Genomic DNA, 27,646 nt, shown 5'->3' on the forward strand with positions numbered 1-27,646 from the left:
AAAAGTTATTGCCCTGTCGCAGACAAATGAAAAAATAAAACAAAACGTAATACAGAGCAATCATTTAATTTTTTTATTTAACATGTTTTTAACAAACTGAGCAGCGGTGGTCCTGTAGTCTCTGTTTGAGATTTGCGATTATAGGTCGCAGGTTCGATTTGCGAGATATATTATACAATTTACACTTTGTGAATTAATTATATAGGATCGCCACTGGTCACAAACAAGTTTCCAGGTGGTCACAGCATCTTCTGCGTATTGTGATACAACACTATGATTGCCAACCCGCCTGCCGAACTTGCCGCTTATGGTACATCCTGTCATCCATATCTTTGGGGGAGATCTATGTCTAGCAGCGGGCGTCTATAAGCTAAAATTAAGAAGAAAGTATTAAAAAAAAAATTACAAAAATATTTTCCATTTCGTACACTACAAAATACGTTTAATTTCGTCGTTTCAAGAAGCCTCTAGAACTCCGTGAAATAGAACTGAAAAAAGCATACGTATGGCATAAATATTAAAAACTTTACCTATACATGTGGTTACAATTCTTCGATTGACCTTCGTATACAGATAAACCTAGGTATTTATTCTCTACTTGTAAAAAAGTGTAAATCTTCCGTGCATCGATTTGATAGTCATGCCTTGTCCAAAGATACACGATTAACCTTCCGCAAGGTGGCTTCTTATTGAATATGATTGATTATAGGCGACGTAGTTTTTAATTTTAAATTGACTCTTCCAGTATAACATTGTTAACTCGATTTTATTCTTGCTTGACACTATCTATTATTTTAAAATAAATGAGCGCAATTTTGTTAATTAATCATTCAATAAATAATTATCTGATTCTGTCTGGATTTTAAATGTAGCGTTGCAGGGTGTAGAAGGCGTTTAACCTTAACCTCGATTAAATAACTAAGTTCAAGGGTTCCTCAGAGAATCTTGGCGTGGGCCGTTAGGATTAGGGTCTTTTGATGCAAAGAACGTTACTACGAGATATTTTATGACTAAAGGACTCTAAAAATATTCTTGCTTAGTAACAGTAATGTAAAAATATAAGGAAACCTAATTCTCTCTACTGTTTAATTGAATAGATTATATCCGTACAACACTGGTCTCGCGAAAAAATATTAAAACGCATCCGGTACAACGTTATTACATTGTTTATGCATCGTTAAAAGCTTAAGTAGTAAATATACAGTTTTTAATATAAATTGAACCGTTGGTATGGAGGAACTGAGTTGTGAAGTCAACGTCCGGCCTTGCGAGCAGAAATGGTCACGTCAATTAACGCTGCGGCAGTTTGATCGCGCGTATTGCCTGTAATATAAAGATTTCACTCTTCTTCCTGTCTCACGGCAATCGTTACGCGGAAAGGGCCCGGGGCGGCGTGGCGTGCGGTGTGACGGCGTCAACGAACCGACTCGTTTCTGATTGCCGTGAACCCCGACAAGCCCTTCAGATGCTCGGCTTCCACTTACACCGATGCTACATAATAAAAGAAAAAACTTTCTGTTTCAGGCTCTAAAATATATGAAATTGATTTTATTTTACACTTCTTCTTAGTTCATTTCCTCGTGGCCAAAACTTTCAGTCTTCGTTTCAATTTTTTTCTACGTTTTTCTATTTTTTTTACAACTATAAAGAACTGTGCACGACACTGTTGCACGCTTCACAAACCGCATATTCCATGTACCAACTTTTTTCTAAAATGTATGCAATTATTTTTGCGATTAGTAACCCAGTTTCTACAAGTCGCCGGCTGGTTCAGACATGCCCGGACAGATCATAAATGTTATATATTAAACCTTCAAATTAGCTAAAAATTAATCCATCTACTAATTAGCTAAATTTCACCGAGTCGAAATACAGATATTGTTCTTGTGCGGCAGAAAACAATAGCCTTGTAGTTTTACAGCGACTTCCATACATACGAACGCCACTTCTTTGAAATACAGTAGGAAAACATCGCGATCAAACCGGCATACGCACGGAAACATTAAGAAGTCAGACATCCGACAACCAAGCCGTACTGTGCCAAGGATGGCTCGTACCATTCCCTCTAAAAAAGTTAACCTACACAAGGATATCACTACCATAAAGACTGTTAAATAAAAAAAACTTTTATAGATAAAAACATCTTAATATCATCCTCATCATCATTGCAGTCGTAGGATTTCCACTGCCGGACATAGGCCTTCCAGGGGCGGGTTAGCCTATAGTGCAAGGCGTGCAATGCACACAGGCGCTGCCGTCTCAGAGACAGCAGTCTTGGAATCTATCGCGGTTCGCCGCTTAGTTTCGCAAAAATGTGCTACAGGCATAAAAACAATGAGTGTTATTCTGCCGTCATGAGAAGAAAGGCTGTAACTAATACCAGTCTGTAAGTTATACCTACTTATAAAATAGCTTGTTGAAATATGAAAAAACTTTCTAAATACGACGGCAAACTTAACAGCTATAGCCGCGTGGGGGGAGGGTCAGGTCTAAGGAGCACCAAGGTTTCATTGCACACGGGCGCTACACGAGTTAGAGCCGCTCCTGAGGCCTTCTCCATAGATTTCCAATAAGAACGATAAGAAGCGGCGTGCATCCAGCGTTTTCCGTCACATATCCACTGCATCAAATTTTTCGAGGCGATATAATGAGTTTTTAGTGCTAGAACATTTTAGTGTGTTCTTAGTGTTAGAGCCAATTACTATACAAGTATATAGAACATACTAAGGAAGGCCCATGACCTAACCAAGTCCGTGTGTCCGCCTTGTCTAATTGTACGATGTTTTAAAATATATGAAAGCTAAGAAAAGTCGTCCACTCCAATATATTTTGTAAAAAAAAAAATATCGAATGTATGAACAAAATATTTAAAAACATCTTATCTTTTAACCTGTTAATTGGATAATAAGCTAGTGAAAGTATAAATTAACTTTAAATATATTACAAACCGACCGTATCTCGTCACGGTCTATTCTTACGTAAAAAATAAGAATAATTATTTACCACCAAAAGTTATTAATAATATTTATCGTTTATTACGCAACTGTGTGATAAGCGGCCACCGATAATTTGGCGGGCAACTTGTCGTTGCTGCACTTTAATAGTGATTTATTTGCGGTAATGTACTGAGGTGTTAATCAAAATCAGGTCCGCGCAGTAGTGACATTGCGTAACGCGTGTGGTCTGATATATTGAGTGTATTCTGTTAAAATGATTCAGTTAAATCGTAAATATTTAATGTATTTATTTATTTAACTTCTTATTGCACATGTGACAGAGGTAAAAAATATAAAAACAGACTAAAAAGAAGTTCAAACGGTGGTCTTACCGCAAACGGTCATTTTCTCAATACTTAATGGATTTCTCGGAATGACATGGATATTAAGGGAAATAAAGTAGGTCATCATAAGATAGAAATCTGATTTAAATAAACATTAATATACAGAATAACTCATAAAAGTAACTAGATGTTTTTTCATAATGGTAATAAATATACATATATGTATATACATACTTACATGTATATTCACATATATTAACATATTAATATATATATATATATATATATATAATATTAATGATAACCAAAGAAAAAGGAGTAAAACGTTCACCGACAAGGTCGTCCAAGACAGACAACTTTTAAGGTAGGCTGAAGACGTAGGATGCAGGCTGCTTTCAACTTGTCCTATTGAAATCTACGAAAGAGACCAACGTTCAGCTGTGGGTATACTACAGCTAAAATAACGATGTTGTTGACGAAGCAGGAGTATATATATTTTGTATGTTCATTCAACATGATAGATTTTTAGATTTACGAAACTACACAACTTTTACCCATAATATATACTAAATTTATCATTGTCGATTATATAACAGTAGTTGTAGTCCAGCGGTAGAGGACTGAGACTTGCAGTCGTAGGTTGCGGTAACACTTCTCGGAATACAATAACATATAATTCACATTATGTGTACAAAATTATATAGGATTGCCGCTGTTCAATTTTCCGGAGAATGGGCGGCAGCATTCTCTGCTTATTATACCGCATTGTGATCGCCAACTCGTGCCAAGCGTGGCGATTACGGTATATATAAATCTTTCTATCTCTGTGGTATCTTATTGGTGGTATCTTATTATCTCCCATAAATATCTTTGGGGGAGGCGTCTGCTTTACAGTGAACGTATAGGGGCTGAAACAATGATTAATTTTTGCACATAATTTTCACATTTTAATTATTTCACATAATATAATTATTATAATTATATTATGTGAAACCTTAATTAAAATTACCTTTGTGTATATATAACGATAAATATTTTATAGTTTTCCGAAGCCAAGACAATACACATAGTAAAGTAATATAAAGATTGAAGCGTGTATGTAAATATTTGTTGCTTTATCGTAGGAGTTGAAACTATCGACACTCGTATTACGATCCACACCCACGTGAACTTCGGCAATATACAAAGGTAAAGGGCTTAAACCATTGCAATAGAGTTTAATCTTTTCAAAACTTACAAATTGTGTATGACTTAACTTTCTACGATATTTAATTTAGCTATAATTTGTCTTGTAATGTACAGTTGTGTTCTGTACGTAATACGAGACATACGTATCCGGCAATTGACCTTCTTTTGAGATCTAAATACGTAATAATTTATTAATGACTGATTATTTCCGGAACATATTTTGTATTGCTTTTGATAATAGATAAATAATTATTTTATTAATGAATTATATTAGTTTACTAAATGATAAATTATTATTGTAGATCTTATATTGTGTATTATTATTATTAACGTATTAAAATTCGATTATTGACATTTTAAATTTTATTACAATGACTATTGTGAAGGTAAATTTAATTTTGAACAAACGTAAAATTTGTACGCCGGTCAAAACACATTTCGACTATTTATTCTCTTTTATTAATAAGATATTTGACATGTGTTTTACGAAGTAAATGATTTAATTTGATTTGATTCGAAGAATTAACTTGGCCAATATTCGCTATAATTTTTATCTAGTTTAACGTTATTTAACTATTCGGTAAAATTTATGTATAATTTTTTTAAAAATCGTCAATAAACATTCTATCAACGGTTGAAATCAAAACGTCTATTGTTAAAAGCGTTAATACATATCTTTTTATTTTCCTAAGTAAACTAATATATCACTAGCTGTCATGACATACTCAATACTTCTTTTTTTAAATTCGTTTCGTTATTGGCCAGTTAAAGTACTATAGATAAAAATATTATAAATTAAAGGTATGTATCATATTTAGTAAAATGCTAGCCATCATTAATAGTATGATTATAATTTATTGCTTTATTGTACACAATAGTTTTTCATTTACTTTGGCTTGTTCTGTGATTCGTTAAGAAAAATGAAAGTATATTTTGCACAATTTTACTCGCTATTTTTACATTTTATCTCTTTACGAGCTTTTTTGAGCCGGTGATGATGTACAGATACGAGACATGATCACATATGACGGGCCTCATAAGAAGACTATGTCACCCTCAGTTTCGCCGCGAGATTGAATCGGAAATGAGATCTTCAGAAGAACCAAGATCACCAATGTAGCTCCAAGAATTGATGCCTGTAGTGGGAGATCCGGAGAAGAACCACGATCACCAATGTAGCTCAAAGAATTGATGCCCGAAGTGGCAGTGGCTGAAGAAGAAGTAAAAGAAGAGCTTTTCTGATAAAGATAATATGAAAGACAAAATTAAACGTATTGGTAGAGGCATTCCCAAGGTTTGCGCTTAGCGAGACATTTAACAATTCATTTTTATTTATATAAACAACGATCATTAGTATATTATTTATTATTATTTTATCTATATGCAGCGAACGTTTGTAAGAACGACTCACTGTGCCCACGTCGTTTTGAAGCCAGGGCTGTGGGCGAATAGAAACGCGACTTAGCGACCCACGTGTGCTCCACATAGTTTAAAGCAGCTGCAATGTGTTGCTATAAATATTTCTTGTTATTAGCTTTGTAATATTCCCACAGTTGGGACACAAATTTACCACAGAGAAGGGATATTAATCAAACACAAGCCGAATATTTGTTTCTCTTCGATTATCATTTAGATTTAGAGTGATCACTTGCGTGTTTCTGTATAGGAATTTTATTAATGAAACCGAGTTTCGTAACTTCGACTTTCGTGGTTTCGAACTTTCGTGGACTACTCATAATTCAACCAACGCATTGATAATGATGAAATTCAGTGTCCACTGGACATTTCACTATATGCACAAAGCAGCATTTTTTAGTTAAATAAAAATAAGTTAAATATAAAATAATTTTTTCAACATTGGAACTTTTCAATGAACTCTTATCGATAGCCAACTTTTTTTATAATCTTTAAAAAAAATTACAAAAGCGGACAGCTCAGAAAAACTTTTGATTACCGAAATAGTGGACGGTGAGGCCGCAGCCCCGTCCACTGGTCTGATCATCTCCGATATTTTCGTTACCATTATGGCGGAAGCAATACTCACTGACGTAGACTAGCACAGATGGTGTAGCATAGTGCGCGATAAACTTTATAGAAAGGGTCACGATCCTCAGCAATGAGTGATATGATGCAAGGGGCAGAATTAAATAAAAATATTGTCTTAGATTCTTAATTAGAAAATAAAAATTTAAGTTCCATATACATAATCACTAATTTTTTTTAAAAAAAATTTATATGTTTTTCTGTCTTCGAAATTTACGGATCAATAAATTTATATTACAGCAACATAATGATGTATTATATCGTTGAAACCACAGAACCGGTTAAGAAATACTTGTCGTATTAGCTAGTATAAATAGGTGTTTTGATTGTAAACATTCAACAATATGTACGACTGGTTTAAGTATATTTTGAAACGTATATAGTTAATGGTTGTAATTGAAAAATCTCGTACTAAACATTTTTTAATGGCTCCCGTTATTGCCTCTGGTATATCCGCTGTCTTGGGTACAGACGAACATTATTTTTCGTAATAACTTTTTAATTTAATAGTTTTATTTACAACCTAACATTTTATCCTTCACGTCTTTGTTTCATTCGTCACATAATCTCTTACTCCTTTCCATTCCCTTTATTTTCCTTCCTAATATCGACTATCGACGACAATACCAGTTTTTTATATTTTTATTTTTACATTTACTTTTTTTTTAGTTTTTTGTTCCAGTTTTTAAGCTTACATTGTTATTTTTTTATTTTGTTTTATATTTCATAGTCTTACAATCCGTACCTCATTCTACTCTTACTCAACTAGGATTTATTTCTTTTTATTACGTCTCTTATAACCTTTTTGCAGTACTCTAAGATATAGCGTCTTTCTTCGTCCCCTATACAAATCAAATGTTTGTAGTAACCGCACAAAAATTGTTCATATATTTTTTTATTATATTTATATAACCAGTGTTTTCCAAAGTAAAACCCACTCCCTACGGGGGGCAATTTGAAAATGGCCTCGACACGAGTTTAGTCCTTTCGCTTCGTGCCATATACATGTGATGCTAGATTTCGGTACCGAAATTGACGTTAAAAGCAAATTCTTAAATATTTACGTTACATGATTATTACGTATTATTTCACTTGACGACATTGCTTTGTGAAGAAACAGAAATTAAATACCCAAAGTCAACAAGTATGCAAGAAAATTATAGCACCCGTTTCCATCCTAATGAGAATATAAAGAAACAGGCACCTAATATAAAATCTAAATTCTGTTCAACAAGCATCAAGCGCAAAAATGTCACAAAATTAACCCTTACGTCACCGGAGTTTGCCGGTATCCACCTTATAATGCAGGCTTATGTGTTGATCCCTGTTTTAAGATTTATCACGGCCAAATAAATTTCTAAAAATTATTCTAACTTCTATATTTAATTAATATACCAGTAAAATCTTTAAATATGTAACACGAATAAATAAAAATCGAAATTCAGCTTACCGCCATGCAATGTGCACACTTCGCGGCGCGCTCTCTGGTTCAGTAGGGTCACTATGGCGAAACGGACTGCTGTGAGTAAGGGTTAATATAGAAAAATCTTTATCTAATAATTTTATTAGGAATTTGATTTACGTTTTTTTATATTTTAAATAATTTAATAATTTCTACCTAAAACCTTATAAATTGATAGTTGCTCAATTGATAGTTTCTAAGTAAAGCCTGTATTATTTTTGCGATAAAACGCGTGATAGCGCTAGCTTCGTTACAATACGGTTCACACGAATACCTTTCGTAATCCGATTGCGATAGACATTGCAAAGTATTTCTCTATGTTTAGACTTTCAAAACTTAAGACATATATTGTATATAAGCTTGGTAGATGTATCACAAAGTTATTCTCAAATGAGGTATAATTCCCGAATCTTCTTATTAAAAATGTTCCTGTTTTATACTGGCTGATTAGTTAGATGCAAATTCTATTTGAATATAGTCAATAACTTTTGACAGCATATAATATACACGGACTGATAGTGAACGATAATTCATTTTAATATCCAATAACAGTTTTGTATTTTTTATTACTGAATTATCAGTAAGGTACTTATTATTTCTAAAACCATTGATTTTTGTCTAGAGTGTACCATTCTCATATTATTTGACAACAAATGAACAAACTAATCATCCTGTATATTTAATGGATTCAGGCGTTACATTGCGGAAGTCCATCCTAAATAAGAAAGGACCAATATCTAGCCACCTCCGCACATGCAGTGGTTGTCGTGCATGAAAGTGCACCGCCCGCCAGCCCGCTCGTAAATGCGCATGCGACAGACAATGCAAACTACACAACCGCCACCGTAAATTCACTCAACACGTGTTTCACCCCTCCACGGGGCATCTTCAGGAGTTGTTACACAGATTAGTGCTCGGTGTTTAGCACTAATCTGTGTGGTTGTGTAGTTTGCATTGTCTGTCGCATGCGCATTTACGAGCGGGCTGGCGGGCGGTGCACTTTCATGCACGACAACCACTGCATGTGCGGAGGTGGCTAGATATTGGTCCTTTCTCATCCTGTATATATTACACCTCAAACATATTTTTGGAGGTAATCTCTCATTAACCAATTTATATCATATTTTGAAATCCTTGGAAAACTTATAAATTAAAAATGTAAATTGTTAACGGTTACGAGTCCACTGTGATGTATGAATCAGTTTGATTTTATATTAAAAATGTTATTATAATATTGAAACTTTACATCAATACGTTATTTCGCACGGGAAATCTAAATAAAGGAACCGGTTGCTTGCAATGACATTTACGTGTACAGTAGTCAATACGATGTTGAACGTAAATTGTTGTAAACATTGCATTGTCTATATAAACGTGTTGGTATGAACAAAAGACTGTTGTCAACTTGTTTGGATAATAGTTACTAGGACTCATGCCTGACCAGTGGTGAGCAACCTTTTAAATGAACGGAACAATTTAATTTTTTTAGCGAGTTTCATATAATGTAACACTTGTTAATCATTTACAAAACTTAATTTTTAATATACATTAGAATAAATAAATATACAATTTTTAATGCAAAATAAAAATAAACAAGATAAGAACTAAAAAATAAATATAATTGAAAATTTTGATAAGAAGTTAGACTCCGTTTTTTTATACAGGCGTACATACAATACGTACGCAGCTTTAAAATCGTGCAGTTTTGATCGATGGTTATTATTAATTAATAGTTTCGGTGTACCACCATTTTATTATAATCAATTTTGCAAAAATATATTGATGAGAGAAAGTCGCTAAAATAAAATAAATTTGAGAAATGCTTGGTGAGCCGCGTTATGCTCATCTCTGGTATAGATTGTTCAACGTCATTCCAATGGCTCTATTTAAATTATTTATTATTACAATATAATAAAATTGTCGAGTAAGACGTTAAAGTTAAAAGTACATCCGGCAGGGAGTCACGTTCATTCAGAGATCAATTCATACGCCCAATAACACTTATATAATTAGTTTAATTAGTAATATTGTTACAAAAAAATTAACAACATTTAAGATATTTATTCTTTCATCCATACCCATTGGGTTTATTTAATACAATCCTTTAAACGTTGAAGCCAATTATCTATACAATGTGTTTCTTAGAGAATTCCGTACTGTCTAAAACTGACCACGAAACTGAATTCAAGTATCTAGTTCCGACCACTAAAAATTAGCAATTTGCACGCACCTAATGTAGTCTCTCATATCGGACGCCATCACCTCACAGTCGCACAACGAGCTATGGAAAGGGCAACACTCGGAATTTTTCTGTGAAGTAGAATTAGGCAGTGGGCAGGCCGCACAGATAGCAGAAAAGATGGCTGCTAGGACCTTAAGGTTCTAGAGATATCACGGATCGGCAAGCGTAAAGTACGACTTCCCACAGACGACCTTATTAAGCTTGAAGCGTTTAAACTCAATTGTTAGCCACTACATCCATAATACCTTTATACTAAATTATTTTCGCGCGTTAGAATCTTAGTTAGAACGCCGATTTGAATTCTAACGCAGTTACTGATATATCCACTCTCATTGCGTTTGAGCCGAAATTAAAAATTATTAATAGTCTCTGCAAATATGGACACAGCATCTCAGTCCCACTTGTGATAGCACATTCACTTAGGGTTCAAAGAAAAGATACGTTCTCGTATGGTAACTGGCCTCCACCCGCTAATAGAGTTGTTGTTTTAACCTGTTGATGCCTATAGCAAAGCAGACCTCATTTAAATATATCTATGAGGGAATATACCATAATCGCCACGTTCGGCAGGCGAGTTGAAGATTGCTGTGTGGTATTATGATACGTTGAGGACGCTGCTGGCCATCCTCTGGAAACTTGACTAATAGCGTGTATTCTATCATAGAGCAGATGTACGTGGTCTGTTAGTAGGGCACCTGTAAGGTTCTATCGAAAATCGATGAGGAAGATCTATGTCCAGCGGTGTTATGGCTGTATGATGATGATGTTATATGTTATGGCTGAAATGATGATGAATATTACGCTAAATGGTCCCCTGCCATTCAGTGGCCGCAAACAGCCGCTTTTGTTACTTGTGATTCAGATGAATGAACTGTTTTTCTTCCTTTCTGTTTTAAATATATAAATCGAGGCATATAGCGGACAAGATACAAGTATACAACAGACACTTAGCGTTCGTGAGAGCCTCGGGCATGGGGCTGGAGCTAGCGGAGGAGCATCATTAGACGTGAGATCCGACTTTAAGGATGTCTTTGTCTAAAGTGCGCCGGTGTTAATAAGTCGTGTTGTGTTCATTATATATTTTTAAATACACAGTTTACTGACATGTATCCAGAAGTTTAATTGAATACAGTAAATGAAGCTTTTGTTTTAGATTAAAAAACCTGTTTAAGATATCGATTTTTTTTACTTTATGGCTTTTTAAGGAATAATGTAGAAGGTGAAGGATAGATTTCAGTTGTTGGTACGTTTATCCGTAGACTCAATAAAATTGTTAAATTGTTATTTGAAAATTTGTACGCTTTTAGCACAAACTCTCACGTGATTCTTCAGTAAATTTAGAAATATTATAGAATAACAACTAGTAATAGAATAGTGATTTAAGTGATATTATAGGAATTGTGTATATAAATATTTGCTCAATATATTGTATGAAAGACGTTGAAAAATTACTTGGTGATAGTAAAATAAAAACTACAAAGTTTGCTAAGGGTTAAGCTCAAATCTAAAAAAAATAATAATAGCCATTTAATGTAATACAAAAAGGTTAAGATTTTCCATCATCTTGTGGTAACAAGTTCAGTGGTGGTTTTGTTTTGCTTATTTTATATACTTTTTTTTATAATGTACGAGGTTATCACCTTTTACATGGTACTCTAAAGTAACATTATACCATGTATAACGTTGGCTCTTTTTCTCGTGTTACAAAAATACGTGTTTAATATTTTTGTTAAAAAGGTTATATTATATAAGTATGTTGTATACATGTATGTCTAATTACATAAATATGTTAATAAAAAACCAAATCCAAAATTGCCTACAAATACTTATTCATTGATTGATCTAACTAGCGCGTAATTCAAAATGAAGGGAGACCATGTGTTTCGACCAAAAGGCCTGGCAGGTTAAGTATAACTAACCTATACTTATTGTTGATTTCATTATGTTTGTATATCAAATAGTTTATGCCAAAGTCCATTGGTATAAAAACGTTGCAATAGCGCTGACTTGCGGTCCAATAAAAAGTAGCGTTTTTTTTTAAGTATACCGGTTCGAAGTCTCAGAAGTGATTGCAAATCAAGTGACGCGGGTATCGCGTGCTGTAGCGAGCCAGGCGCGCCGGCTAGCGTGTCCTATTGTTTTGTGACTAAGGTGTACAGGCGTGCAAATTTTACTGGGATAGTCTCATTAATAAAATAATTCAGAAGCTATGAAATGTACGTCTAATTTATACAATACTAAAGCCCTGTTTCACTATAATAATAAATAGATGCCACAATTTTCATCATGCCCATCTAGTTATAATGAAGTAATATTATAGCGTAAATAATGTACTGACAAAGAGGTTACTTTCTATTATTAAGTATATCTTCTTAATTGACGAATCTAATTATTCTACATATAGTTGTTATTGTAACAAATACATTCATCGTCATCGTTATCCTTTAAGCCGTAAGACGTCTATTACTGGACTTAGTGGCCTGCATCCAGCTTTCCAACAACCTTAACAGCAAATTTTTTGTATATAGAAAAAAAATGTGAGGTTGGTCGGGTTGTCAACTTCCCTCATGGTGCAGGTGTACAAGTTATTGTTGTGTTGACTCTGTGTTTGGCACTAATCGGTGTCACATTACTCCTGAGGATGCCCCGTGGAAGGGTGAAACATGTGTTGAATGATTTAACGGTGGTAGTTGGGTAATTCGCATTGTTTGCCGCATCCGCATTTATCAGCTGAATCCATTAAAAAGTTATTGTATGGCTAGAATGTATTGCTGCTCATTTGCTGGTAATTAATATATGGCATATCCTACTCTCCACAAGCAACTCGCCGTATTCAATATTTTTATATACAGAATGATTGGTTATGCTCGTAGGTGTAAAAGCTTTAAAAGTGTGTAGTTCATTTGCTGTTAAATAATATACGGCACTCCCTATCTAATAATCAATGTTTTCAGACATAATATATGTCGTAAGGATAATATAGTAAAAAAAAGCGTTTTCAAAATTCGAATTATTACATTTTTAAAATTAATTATTGTTTACTCCCTGTCCCTGCGGACTTTGTACTGCCAGAAGTTATTGGTTTGTCGCGTTTTATTATTAAAATAAATTAATGTAGTATATTTCAGAGTGATCACTTTAAAGAGGGTTATTAGAAATGCTGCTTTTTCTGTCTGTCTGACAAATGTACTATTTATTCACACCTTTACAGGTTTTTCACCTAAAATCAATCATTCTCGTGATTTTTATTTTTTTTATATAAACGTCATTTGTAACCAATTCACAATATTAAGTATTTTAGAATATGATTTTAACGTATGACGCGATGTCTTAGTACGCACGAACTTTACATTAAATGCAACCCATGTTGAGGTTAGTACAATGGCCTTTGTGGTTGCTATTTTCGCTTGAACAATGAGCATAAGTACGACAAGCTTTTTGCAGCTCTTATGGGGTCATGTTACCACTGTACTTAAGCTAATGCACGGATGATGAAAAGCATGGTTTATCTAGGACAAGGAATAGTTTTTTTGTTACTTTTGAATAGAGTTTCACTTGTAATCTCATTTGTGATACAAAATACATCAGTCGCGCGTTCGTTCTGTAGAAGGTAAAAAAGCTAAAGCACTGTTACCTTCTCTCTAGATTTATGCAATTACAAAAGCGTGCTACATGACTGTGTACAGCTTCATGAAACGACACTCAATTATGAATTAACGACTAGGAAAGAAATAATCGCAAATATTATTTTCGTGTAAAAGCAAGGCGGTATGTGTGTGTCTGTTATATGCTATTGATGAGCACAATGTATAAACCGAAATCAAGTATTAAGGAATCCATTTTTTTAAATTTATCATTATTTGTCGACCTTGTTATGGTCGTCGGGAGACGACTGATTCAATACAGTTTCCTATTGGAAATCTATGAAGAAGGCGTATGCATGTTCAACAGTCGATATCTTACCAGTGGAATGATGAAAATGATGACTTGGCGACTCTGCTAAGATCGAACCTAGACCCTTTGGATTAATATAACAGCTAAGTAAGACCAAGTTCGAGAACGAAATCACTCGCCAAACCCAACTCCTATCGGCAGCGTTCGGAAAGCTCCGAAACATTTTAACGCCCAAAACAACGCAATGTCCACTGCTGACCAATGTGTGTTGCCAGCGATGACATATAGATGCGAGACGTCTTCGGCCTTATAAGAAGGCTTAAAAAGGTCACCCAGAGATCAACGGAGAGAGAGAGTTGATCGATACATAAATGAGGAGATCTACAGGAGAATCAAAGTTACCGACGTTGCTTAAAAATTACTCGTCTGAAATGGCAGTTAGCGAGGCGCATCGCTTATGAAGCAATCGACCCTTGGGGAGGCAGGTTTTCGAGTGGCGATCACCAGCCGGTAGACGAGGGGCGTAGATCCACCTCTAGATGGACCTACGACATAATTAAGGTCGAGAGAAATCGCTGAATATGGACAGCACGAAACTGGTCATAGTGGTGATATTTAGGAGAGACCTGAACCTTACAGTGGCCTTCTATTAACTGACATTACAGTACAATTATTATAATTACTAAGCTGAAAAACATATTTGCATCGTAAGGTTATGTACAAGTTATTTACCAAATGACTTTCTATTATGTTTTCTCCTACGCTATAAAAATAGTTCTAAAAGCACAGGTGTTTAAAAAAAAACTTTATATGTAATGTTCGCAATTCGTCCTATATTCCGAAGCGAACTTGGCCACTCTGATTGCAACTGAGTACATTGGCCCATGCGAGTGTAAACAAAGGCGCATTACGCCGTCGTGTTACCGGCTGTGCGGTTTGCTAAATCCCTAGCCGCATGCGCGAGCGCGCACTGCGAAATAATTGCGTAACGTAAGAAGATTTAACGAAATTAAACTCAAATGTATTATTGTACGCCGTATATATATTTTTTTTCCGCAAGTCTATTTACAAAATCAAAAAGCAATTGATTAATTAAATACTGTCATTATTGTCATTGGACATAGCCTCCTCCATAGGCTTTAACATCTTCAGACGATGTTAAGAAGGTTGTATGTCTAACTGATCAACGAAAGTTTTGCGTTACGCTTGCCGGCCTGTGGTCCCCACAGAACCATAACGCCATCAGCCATCTGTTCTCCGCGCTTCGTGACCAGCCTAATGCAAATTCGCTAGGCTGTGTCGGTATAAGTACCGATAGTACAGGTTCTAAAAACACTCATGCCAATGTTTTATGTGTAATTAATATTAGTTATTTACAATGAGGCTAACTTCAAATGTCAAATAAAAAAATGTAAAACCTTATTACGGGTAATAACTTGACAGTTTCCAGGTGAAATATTTAATTATTTTACCTAGAAGCCCATCGGCTTACCGGTCAGTTCAGCTAACGGAGAAATTGTGTTTAGAAATCCATTAAAATCAATTATTTGTAAAAAAAAAGTCTAGGATAAGCGACTAGTGTTAAGCCACGACAAACTTTGAAACTAAAGTGTCCAACGGGCTATCAAGAAATAATACCATGATTATTAAACAAAAATATTAAATATTGTAAATCAACATTACACGATGGCAGTAGAACACAAAAAATATTGCGTTGAACTTAATATTATTGTAGGCATGTTTGGTCAGCTCTCAGCAGTTACTATATGTCATTAAATACTAATAGTGTATATTATCATAGTGTATTATATTTTGTATCTAAACTGGATTTAGCCTGTGTTATAAATACTATAAAGTCCCTATGGCATACTATATATGTAAAGGAAGAGAACAGCAATTCTTAATTTAAAAATATGCTTAACGGTGCCAGATGTTTATTTTCGCTAATAGCGTTGACGCACGGGCTTGCACCGGATGCGTCAGCGCAGGCGCATCGACCGCTGCGTCGCAGACTGCACGTCGGCCGGCGGCCACGCCCCCCGAGACGCGATCGCGCTTTTAAACTTACTCAGATGTTCATTTAAAACTACCGCGAAAGTCGAAACAGACTTCACAATAAAGATTACTCTGGACATGGCCCGCCCCATAGATTTCGAATAGGACCTATTGGAAGCAGTTTGCATCCAGCGTCTTCCGACGATCTCAAGCTCACCCACCTAATGTACCTTCTATCAATTAAAATAAACCACCCAATGCATCTCATGCATCGTCTTCTAAGTGGTAAAGTATAAAAGGCAGCCACTTTACGAAAATAAATAACTTCAATATAAATGAAAATAAAACCGCATGTGTTGCTAAGTTTAAGAATAGAAAATGCGGTTATAAAATATATAAATAAAAACGCATAATTTTTTTCTTATATTCGACAAGACGGGAGGGAAAAAGAGAAAAAATGTTATAACTGCAAGAAAAATCTTAAAAATAAAGCTTTACTTTCCCCGAACGAACCACAGGGTAAATAAAAAAAAACTTGCTTTTTATCGTGGAAATATTTGTCATCAATCAAAACCAATAATGGACGTATGGAGATGGAATTTAACAAAAAACATCGTGTGCCGTAAATTGTTAACACACTTTAATCTCGCCGTGTGCTAAATAGGAACTTTTAGTATTGTTAATTTCTTTTTATCTCTCCTGCAGAAGAGTACAAACAAATGAATACTAGATAGTCCCGTGGAATAACTGTCGCTTCAAATGCAATTCCTTTTCAAGCAAACATGAATGAAATATGATCATAATAAAGCCAGATTGTATTACTTAAACTGGATTGCGTCACTTAATACTTGAGACCTACTTAGCTGTAATGCTTCGATGCCGATAAGTGAAGGGACAGACCCTTGATTCTCCGCCTGAAAATCTGTGATATCAGTATCATGCTGTGCTTTATCAGTATCACGTGATCATATATTCAACCCAGTTAGTAGCCGAGGTTCGACCAACCCTAAGACATCTCTAGGCACATCATTGAAGGGAGCCGATTGGTTTAAAATCGCGGCATCTGTTCAAAGTACTAAAGTACATATTTGGAAAGTCTATGAGTCAATAAAGGGATTGAGAGGGTAGGAATCCCTCGTAATCTTGTCTTCCTCAAAAGGTTATATATTTTGTGCATAAAATACCTTGTACACAGAATATTTTATATGAAGTGTACAGAAGATTTTGTATATATTCTATGTACTAAAGTATCCCATATCATGTGCCTAAAATACGAAATGTGTATAGAAAATTTAATGTCTAGTAAACAGAAGATTTCATGTCTCATGTACAAAACATCTCGGATCTTATGTACAGATGATTTTAATATTTGTATAAAGAATATTTCGTATCACGTATATATTCCACGTAAGTGACAAAGAATTGAATATCGTACTGTCAGTTCATCACCCCGGTCTTATAAAAATAGAGTATTTAAAAGATAGCCGTGGACCGGACGGCGCGGCAAACCGCGCGTCGTCAGTAATTGCATCTTCCGCTCTGTCTCCCTATGCTTCGAGCCTGCACACGAGTTTCGCTAAAGTTATCTTCTGCGTCGTTTATTATACGAGACAATGTTGACTGTACGAACATACTACACAATATGACGTAATCACAATGGATGTATAACGTACACAGACTAAAAGTTATATTTTTCTTTAGAACATTTCATTGAGGCAAACCTTACTATTACCAATGTAACTCGAAGAATTGCTCTTTTTAAGTGTTGTGGTAGCGGACATCGCTCGAAGAGCTGTCGATTGTAGACGACATCAGATTTGTGAGAAGGATAAAGCAGTAAAAGGTTGTTTGATGATTGTAAATTTCAAATATTAAGTCACGGATTTGTAAGTACGAAGTTTAGCTGTAACGTAATCTTTGATTTTCTACTTTTTTATATAGTTGTAATGGAATAGGTGTTTGTATTCCATCTCGCCTGATGGAAAGTGTACATGAAGACGAAGGTGGTACACGCTCACCCAAAAAAAACCTGTTCACTCTACTCTTAAAGGCTCCAGAGTTCAACTCATCAGGAAAAATAGACCCAGGCAGGTCGTTTTTTCTATTCGTATAAGGAGATTCTAAGATAATTATGAGATCCGCAAAAGAACCGTGGTCACTAACGTTGCTCGGAAAATAAAAAGTAAAGTCAAAAATATAATGGATTAAAAAAAATAGAAACTTTTGTCGTTCAATAAGAATTCTGTTTAAAGTTCCTACGTTAAATTAATGTATTTTACCTTTAACTTTAATAACTCATCTGGTCAAAGTGGCGGGACACATCGCTCGTGCAATCGAGGGTTTGTTGGGACCAAAAGGTTCTCTAGTGGTAGACGCGGTGTGGGTCCCTTACTGGACCGACAATATAGTCAAGGTCTCGGAAGTGGATATGGGCAACGCACCGGTCATTATGGTGATCTCTAGAGGAGGCCTATACTCTATCGGCTGATATGATGATTTCTATTCGTTATCCTAAATAGGATTATATTTGTGAAAACTATTTCGTTTGCAAGCACTTGGCACAGTGTAGAAAATGCCGCAACATTACTTGCAGTTTATCGAGAATTTCTTCATCGCTTTCATAACAGTTCATTTGTTAATAAAATACGTAACGATAATGTATTAGATTAATTTATTGAATTACCTTTGATATTAGTGACCTTTAAAAGGAAAAATTACGTATTATGCCTTTATTATCCTATTTCCACGATGAAAAAGCTTCAAAAATTGCAATTCATTAAATAAATTATGCAAGCTATTCACCGGTTTTGTATTTGGCGTTAGTTTGCGGTTTCATTTTCCGTTTGTAATAATAGTTAAATACGTTTTATGAAATTTCTGTAAACTAATTTCCTTTTATATATTTTGGGTACACATTAATCATAAATTTCATTACAATTTAAGTTGATAGTTATTCGTATTCTTTTTATGAATGAATTATCAAAATAATTTTGATAGATATATTGTCGTGGTACTATCATATTTTAAAGTACCGTGTATTGCAGCAACTATCTAATTACAAATTTTCAAATAGAAAAAAAGAACGGGAGGTTTAAGGAGAGCACCGAGTAAAATTAGTTTGTTGCTTGTTCTCGAACTTCTGTAGACCGTTACAGTGTAGACATTAGACCGTTGAGCCCATGATATCTCATTCTTCTCCATTACCATACTTTCAGTTCTCTTTCTCTTAACATTAGATGACCTGAAGATCGCAACCTGTATCTAATAGGATTAAATAATGATTTATTGATGGCTCAATAAAATGAAGACATTTGTTTACAATAATTGTATATTTATTTTTATAGATCGTAAAAAGCGTGTTTTATTCAAAGCAAAACTACATAAACAACATTGTGGTATATCTTAAAATTAGTACACACATTAATATTACATGTGCACAGAGTTTTAATTTGAATAAGGTACATAAAAACAGCTTTCCTTATTAAATCTTTTAGCAAACAACTAATAATATATCATAAAAACAATAAGACAATATTACATAAAGACAAAGCGTAATACATAGTAAATAAACAATAGGAAAACGCCAATCGCCTCTCCTGTCAATAAATACAGAGTTTAAGCACATAAATCAGCAGTTAATCTAACATTAGACGCGATGCGTTCCAAATGCGTTTAAACCAAGGTACAGGAACACTGAAGTGTAACGCTGACGCACCGCACGCGTTCGTACGAGCTAATAATACGATCAGAAATTAAATTTGCTAATTGGATGCACGGTGCTGACCGTTAATGTTTGATGAACACTAATTACTCTAACAAAATATAACGGAACCAAAAGCCAGTATTGTACATTTCATTGAAAAGTTGAAAAAAAAAATTTGCTCGGTGTTTTCTTCATTCGTATTATAAAAAAAAAATTCATCAACAAATTGTGAATCTTGTAATGAAAGTCTCGACGTCGATAGAGGTAATTAGGCTACACGTTCACTGCCACTTGGGCAGCAGCTTATAACATATAAAAAGATGTCGTCGTCATAGTATCAGTCCATAGACGCCCACTGTAAGATACAGCCTTCCCCTAAGGATATCTATGAAAGGATATGCCATAATCGCTCGCTTGGCAGGTGGGTTGGCAATCGTAGTATGTGGTATTATGTTACGCCGATGACGCTACTGCCCATCCTCTGAAAACTTCATTGTGACTAGTAGCAAACCCATATAATTAATGCACAACGTGTGAACTGTACATAAGACTGTGTTCAGATAATCATACACTCGACCATCGTAAGTCAAAAATCTTCCCGATGGGCTACCACTGCTAAAAAAATGTAACTGGGAAGAAAAAATGTATAGAAAGATTAAATATCGAGCATTTGTATTCATATTAATAGATATTTTTAAATGTATTGACAATCCAATTAAAACAAAGTTTTAAATGATTTTTCTAGCCTGCAAAGAAATAATATCACAAAGAGAATTGTTTAAAAACAAGGAAGTAAGACAAGGACCAATATTTAGCCACTTCCGCACATGCAGTGGTAGTCAAATTACTCAACACGTGTTTCACACCTCCACGAAGCATCTTCAGGAGTTATGTTACACCGATTAGTGCCAAACACAGAGGTCTCCTGTTTAACGGTGGCAGTTGTGTAATTCGCATTGTTTGCCGCATACGCATTTATCAGCGGGCTGGCGGGCGGTGCACTGTGTTGCACAACTACCACTACATGTGCGGAAGTGGCTAAATATTGGTCCTTTTCTTACTTTGGATGGACTTCCAAAAGGTAACGCCTGATTCCATAAAATATTTAAAAACAAGGAGACCTCGTTGCTGACCTCTGCGCTATGCTACGTAAATTGTATGTAATATTTTTATACACCATCAATAATGATCAATAATGTTATTTCCCGTTCAGAATCCGTCCACAAACACCAGCGGAAGTGGTGGAAGGATGCGGCGTGTGCGCGAGGGCAGGCGGCGCGGCCGGGGAGGGCGGCGTCGCGCTGGGCTCGGAGCGCGCCTTCACCTTCGACTATGCGTTCGAGCCCAGCGCCATGCAGGAAACCGTGTACGAGACCTGCGTCAGGAAACTCGTGGAGGCGGCGCTTGATGGCTACAACGCCACTGTACTGGCGTATGGACAGGTTTGTGGATTTTCTAAATATATTCTGTTTCTTCCCAGCATTTGGCAGAACATTCGTAAGGTTAACTTGCCTTGTGTAACTGCACAGCCCTCCTCATAACTTAATACCGAGGCACTTCACACCTTCGACTTGGTTCCCGACGATCTTAACAAGTCCAGTAACAAGTAACAGTTCCACCTTGCGGGTGAAAGTCCTTCGTTTACATTAATATAAATAAAAATATTGGTATTGGTAAGTTAGTGGTGAAGTATTGGTATGATCGCAGATCGCAGACTCGATTCCACGGACACATGTCTTAAATTTGAATTGTTGTACTAAGAGATGATGTTTTCGTTATCTTCCAACGAATTAAGGTCGACACACGTGACATTTAAAAAAAATAATTACGACAAACGTATTAAAATGGGCATGTTTTAGGACAAAATTCTAAGATCACATCATCATACAAAATATTGGATGCGAATAGTGTTTGAGTTATTAACATGGCAACTCCTCCAAAAGGGTGAATAAAATTCACAGAAAGATATGACCTATGGAACAAAATTTGCTAAAGATGTGTTTTTGTTGAACGATTCGCAGCAAATATATTTTAAGACCAGGATACAACAGAAAGATCACAAAGATTATATAAATATTATATTATTTATTCGTATATGTAATTGTTTTTTTGCACTAATAAATATGTAGAGCATAACTTGATTGTTAATGGAGTAAAGCAGTTAATCCAGTTGAGTCCATTAATACAAGTGGTTGAAGGTCCGGACGTTGCAGCGGCGACGGTAACACAATACGATGCGGGCATGTACCGTGACACGGGCTGTACAGGCAGGATGCTTCTGCGGTTATGAGACAATTATATTAGAATTAAACATTGTATGCATTGAAATAAGTAACCATGCGGGCATTTTAAATGAAAATTAAAAAAAAAAACACTTTTATCTATAACCATATTCCGGTCTTAATATCTCGAAGCTATGTTTGCGTTATAAAGTGAACACAGATACCGTTTTCTCTGCAATCTTTTTCAGCACACGTTTATAGTTAAGTGTATATGGTGGGTGGGTTACCATTACTCTTTTAAAGAAAATTGGATTCGAACCCATAAAGCTTAATCTGTTTTCTTTTTTTAATTGATTATGATTTTTAGTTATTTTACATTATATCCTACGAGTTTGCTGAAATCGATGACATATGAACTAAAGGCTCTCTTAGAGAAAAGTTACGTGAATTAATAGTTACAAATTAGTCGATATAACATATATGATCAACCTGTGGATATGAATAGTAATTAAACTATTGGCGCAAAAAAAAAATAATAAACATTAATTTTTCTTAGCACCGCTCAGCGGTTCACTGGCAGAGAACTTCGGCATAAAGTTCGCTGTTATACATAAAATGTTTTAAATAAATAAACAATAGATAAAAAAATTACACAGAGTAAAAAATAGTAAATTCTTTGCAAGGAACTGCATGCAATATTAAAAGAAACTCAATTATTAAAGAGTTTATTAAATATTACATAAGTGTTAGCTATAAATAATCCTTAGATAAATAAAATATCATAATAAGAATAAAAGAAAGAATGCTTTAAAATAAAGGAACGTTTAAACCGGTATTTCTTACTATATTTTACATTATAAAGAAGAACTTGCTACTCTGCAATCATCGAAATCATTATTAGCGAAAGATAAGATCTTAATTGTGTATTAATTAATTGGTCCAGAGAGCGCGGTCACACAAGGAATCGACCTTTGTTTCACTGCGTGTCCAACGACCTTTGACTCAATTCCGCTAAAAATAATCAGCTGACGTGTTCTCTTTACGTCATGTCGCCGACAGTAATAACCGGAGGTCATCATACCTGAATTAGTTATGTACCTACATAAAGCTAACGGGTTTTTCCTTAAAAATAAACTCGTAAACGAATATCTATTTTTAAGAGAAAGAGAAAAGGGAAGAGGACAGAGGTACTTAAAGACTGTCTGATTCTTCTATACTGGTACTACACGTACGTACATTTACCTAAATAATATTGATTGGATATCAGAATAAAAGCTTTAAAGGAATGAATGTATCCGATAAGTTAACAAGAGGCCTTAAAACTTTTAACTCCTATTCCTGATATAATAAGAAACAATAATACAGTAAGAGAAAGTGTTTTCAAAATTTAGTTGACTACATATTAAAATTAATTTATATTTACTATCTCTCCCTGTAGACTTTGTACTTCCAAAAGTTATTGACCTTTCGCATTCTAATAGGAAAAGTAACATGATTTGACATATTTTATAGGTGACTCCAAACAGGTCGATTGGAAAAAGGTTTTTTTACAACTATAATCAAACGCCTGTATAAAGTTCTAATTTTGCTTTATCGTAAAATTTTAAAGAAATAGTGGTAAACAAATTTGTTATATATATAACGCAAAAAAACAACTTTTTATAATAGATCAATTTAGATTGTATTGCGATGTACGAATAAAATAGTTATTGATTTGTTTTAATTCACTGTTAGTGCTCAACTAATGCTGTTAATAAAAATTTCAAGGGACACTTTCATATAAAATAATAATAAAAATATTGACTATTTTATATTTGACGCTTCAGGTTTTCCGCTCCCTAATTTCCCACATAAGTGTATACCACATAATCAATTCCGTTAGCACTTCTATATTCTTATCGTAAGCAATTAAAAATTAACATTTACAATACCTTTGTGCTACTTTTGTGTGTAGAACTTTGTATTCTATTACAAAAATATATATGAAAATAGTTGACTAAGCCTTATCAAATTCTAGATAAGGGTAAAAACCCGTATGAGTTTGTTGAGGGCTTTCTTTAAAATAGCCGTGTGTTTTGGAATCGTGGTTTTAAGTTGAAAGATGTCATAATACGGTAGCACAACTAGTTTTTATCAAATTGGGTTCATCTTTTACTTGATCTTATTAGTACAATGTTACTAAACTTTACTTTACCATAAGACTGTGATCTAAAAGTATAGTGAATTTGTTAATAAAATTCTTTAATTATTCTTCTAAATCTATTTCATCCTTTTTAATATAATCACCGTCCATTAAAACGCACTTTTGCCAACGTTTTTTCTAATCCCCAAAACAGACAGAAAAGTTTTTTTTTCCTGTTTAGCCTTCACTAGCTTTGATTTGATTTTTATTTTCTCAATCTTATCAAAACGACGTTTCCGCAATAAACTTTTGCATCATTCCTCTCAGTTTGTTTGCTGAATAACCAGAGGTCGTACGGATCCAAATCAGGCAATTACTTTTTTACTAAAAAATTAAGAGATTTTGTCACCAATCGAAACTTCGTCAAGTTGTCAACCTTAAGACATAAACATCCTTCAAAATGATATTACATATTTTGACAAACAGACGCTTGACAAATATTATGGATAGTCCTACCAACCTAGGGAAAAAAAGTTGCCTGCCTTACTATTAACCAAGAGTTTAAATGTCAGCTTACTTTTTATCACAGTAGTTTATAATAACAAACAATTTTAAACAATTACGATATTAACTATGTGCGAGATTAAAATAGCTGAAATAAGATTGAATAATTGACAAACGTGTTTCTCTTTTATAGAGAAGGTAATACACATTTGAAAAGTAATTTAAAATAATTTCTTTTTTATTATATTTAGACGTATACACCAAAGAGGTCGAGTTTATTAATTAGTACAGATGTACCGTTTAAACGAGCACAGATGTGGTGTTTATCTGGTTGTGTTACGATATTCTCGTCAAATATCTCGTATTTAATATTTCTCCTATATACAGGGTGTTTTGTTATATTTGTAGGTGTAAAAGCTTTAAAACAGTATATGTGTAGCTCATTTGCTGTCAAATAATATACGGTACACCGTTTCAAATAATCAAATGTTACAGAAATAATAAATTTCGTAATTATAACACGGTAAATTTTTTTTTAAAATTCGAATTACTGCATCTTTAAATGAATTGTTGTTTACTATTTGTCACTACAGACTTAATACTGGCGGAAGTTATTGCCTGTCTCATTCTAATGTATTAAAAATTAATATGACATATTTCAGAGTGATAACTTTATACAGGTCACTGGAAATATGTGTAAAAGCTTTGAAGGTTTTTGTGGATATTTGAGCTATACATTCACGCATAAAACTTTTACACCTATGATTAATCATCCTGTATGTTTGAAACTTTTGTAGTCGTAAACAGAAATGTGTTCACGGTCGTCGCGTCCCAGGTGTGGCGCTTGCAATTAATTCCAACTTTAATGGCACAATGACGGAAGACATCGTGATCCGCGATTATCTCACGCATCCCATCAGCGAAATGCTAATTCAAATCCAGAATTTAATCAATACATGACACTATTAGCATTACATTATTCCCATAAAAGTCAAGGTTTGTCGCGAGCTCTGTTGACACAATTGAAAACAATTATAACATTCTTTGTTGATGAACAACGCCGTGTCGGTAATTAATTCCTGTTTTATAAGTAATCTTCCTTTATTATAAATAAACATAAGATTCGTTTATTCAAAATTAGAACTTTTAACAGAACTCTTATTGGTCGTCAATTTATTATCTATATATTTGTTCAATCCATTTTATTTTTGTCTACTCTGCTTCGTGAGGTGTTATGGTGATGGAGAAGAAGCGGGAAGAAACTCCGCAAAAATTCTTCTTTCGATAAAATTTAATACAGATTTATACATTTAAAGTTTTACAGATGTATCCTAAATAAAATCAAAATAATCAGGTGACATCACCATCAAGGATTCTTATCATTTATATCATTCGTTTATGATATGCTTTTTTCATCATTTTATTTCTTTATATGCGTTTTGAATTTTGTTAGTGGTAGTCAAACAATGTATTATAATAGATATTTTGCAAGTAATGTGCTTACTAGGAAAAAAGTTTTATTTATTTTATTTTTCTATTGGACACTGGACCGGTAAGCGCCAGTTTCTATTTAAAATCTATGGCGGAGGCCTATGTGCTGCAATGAATGAGTGTCCTGCGGAATAGTTATAATTGGGTCATGAGAAATAAATAATTTTTGACAATGCGAAAATTGTCGGGACAAGTGATAGAATTAGCGCGTAAACCTTTTGGTGATATTTTTACTACGATTTACAGCTTCGTTTGTTTATTTTTTAGATTTATTTCTGTGTGTATGTTTCTATGGTCTAGTTTTCAACTTTTTGCTTACATTTATGGCAAGTGGCTAAATAATTAATTTCATACTTTGCATTGTTATGTGTGAAGTTACCAATATTATATCGAGGAATGATTGAATTAATTAAATTTGGATACGTTCTAACAGATTAACTTAATTTATATAATAGACAGTAAAAGTATCGAGACGGATATTTGTAACAAGCTAATTGGCGCCAGTGTGAAATTATTTCGTATTTAAAGACACATTATTGCCTTACAGTTTAGTACAGTTGTTATTGGCATTGAAATGCTAGTCCGCTATTAAGTTCAAGTATCAGTTTTGCTATCGCATTGCATAGTGACAAAAAGTCGTCTCCCGTACAGCTATGCTGCGCATGCGCCGAGTTCAACGACACCACGTTCTTGACCAACTGCAGCGGTTTGATCTACTTTATCGTGTTGTTTTTATACTGAATAGACAATAAGTAAGCGCGTTATGCAGTTTTTGTTACAACAATCATCATCAAAAGATGCAAGGTGTGTTTTTTTTATAATTTCTACTGATCGTTTTATAATTCGTTAGATAAATAATTTATAGTTTTTCAGAATAGTCGCCTTAGTAATCTCCACATTTAAAGCTTCGGTAATAATATCGCTTGAAATAGCCGTCGGGGCCGAAAGATTCTCGAATACCGATCACGAGGCAGTGTTCTACACATTTCAAATATTATATTTACAGAATATACAGGTTAACTGTGAATGATACATATTGATGATCATTCTTTACATTTACCTTCATTATTTTTCACTTTGGATCATCAAATTTTAAAGGAAAAACGATCGATATATTTGGATAAATGCCAAGAGACTCTATCTGGTCAATGTAAAATTTATTTTTTAAATGTCAACTTCCTTAAACGTTACGAAAGACGTTAATTATTTCAAAATTGGAACGATGTCAGTGTGTGTATCTTTTGTCATTCCCTTATCCAAAGCTGTGCTTATCAAATTGTTGTAATATTTGCCGCATCCAAAGAATCTGGTACAGTGCAGCGGAGCAAACGTACTTGCGTAAACAAGTCAGTTTTTAGTTACTTAATACACGCATGCCCGTAGACTTTGTGAGCAAAAGCGGCGGCTGTGCAAACGCCGGTGTCAGCTGTCAACACGTCACGCTTCACGCAACGTTTACAAAACACAGATAATCTTAAACATTTAAAAATTATATTTAAT

General features: G+C 34.4%; 1 protein-coding gene across 1 annotated transcript in view; it reads left to right on the forward strand.

The window, feature by feature from the left end:
• The window catches only part of Klp31E (kinesin-like protein 31E), a 106,017-nt gene that overhangs the window by 19,816 nt on the left and 58,555 nt on the right, over positions 1 to 27,646 (forward strand). The window contains exon 3 of the mRNA XM_068770067.1: positions 21,021 to 21,249. Within this exon, the coding sequence (XP_068626168.1) occupies positions 21,021 to 21,249 (229 nt within the window). The remainder of the gene's footprint in view (positions 1 to 21,020; positions 21,250 to 27,646) is intronic.

The sequence above is a fragment of the Battus philenor genome, unplaced genomic scaffold (assembly GCF_028537555.1).
Source record: "Battus philenor isolate CCGP_79_NKW_IND1 unplaced genomic scaffold, ilBatPhil1.0.hap1 SCAF_3, whole genome shotgun sequence".
NCBI lineage: Eukaryota > Metazoa > Arthropoda > Insecta > Lepidoptera > Papilionidae > Battus > Battus philenor.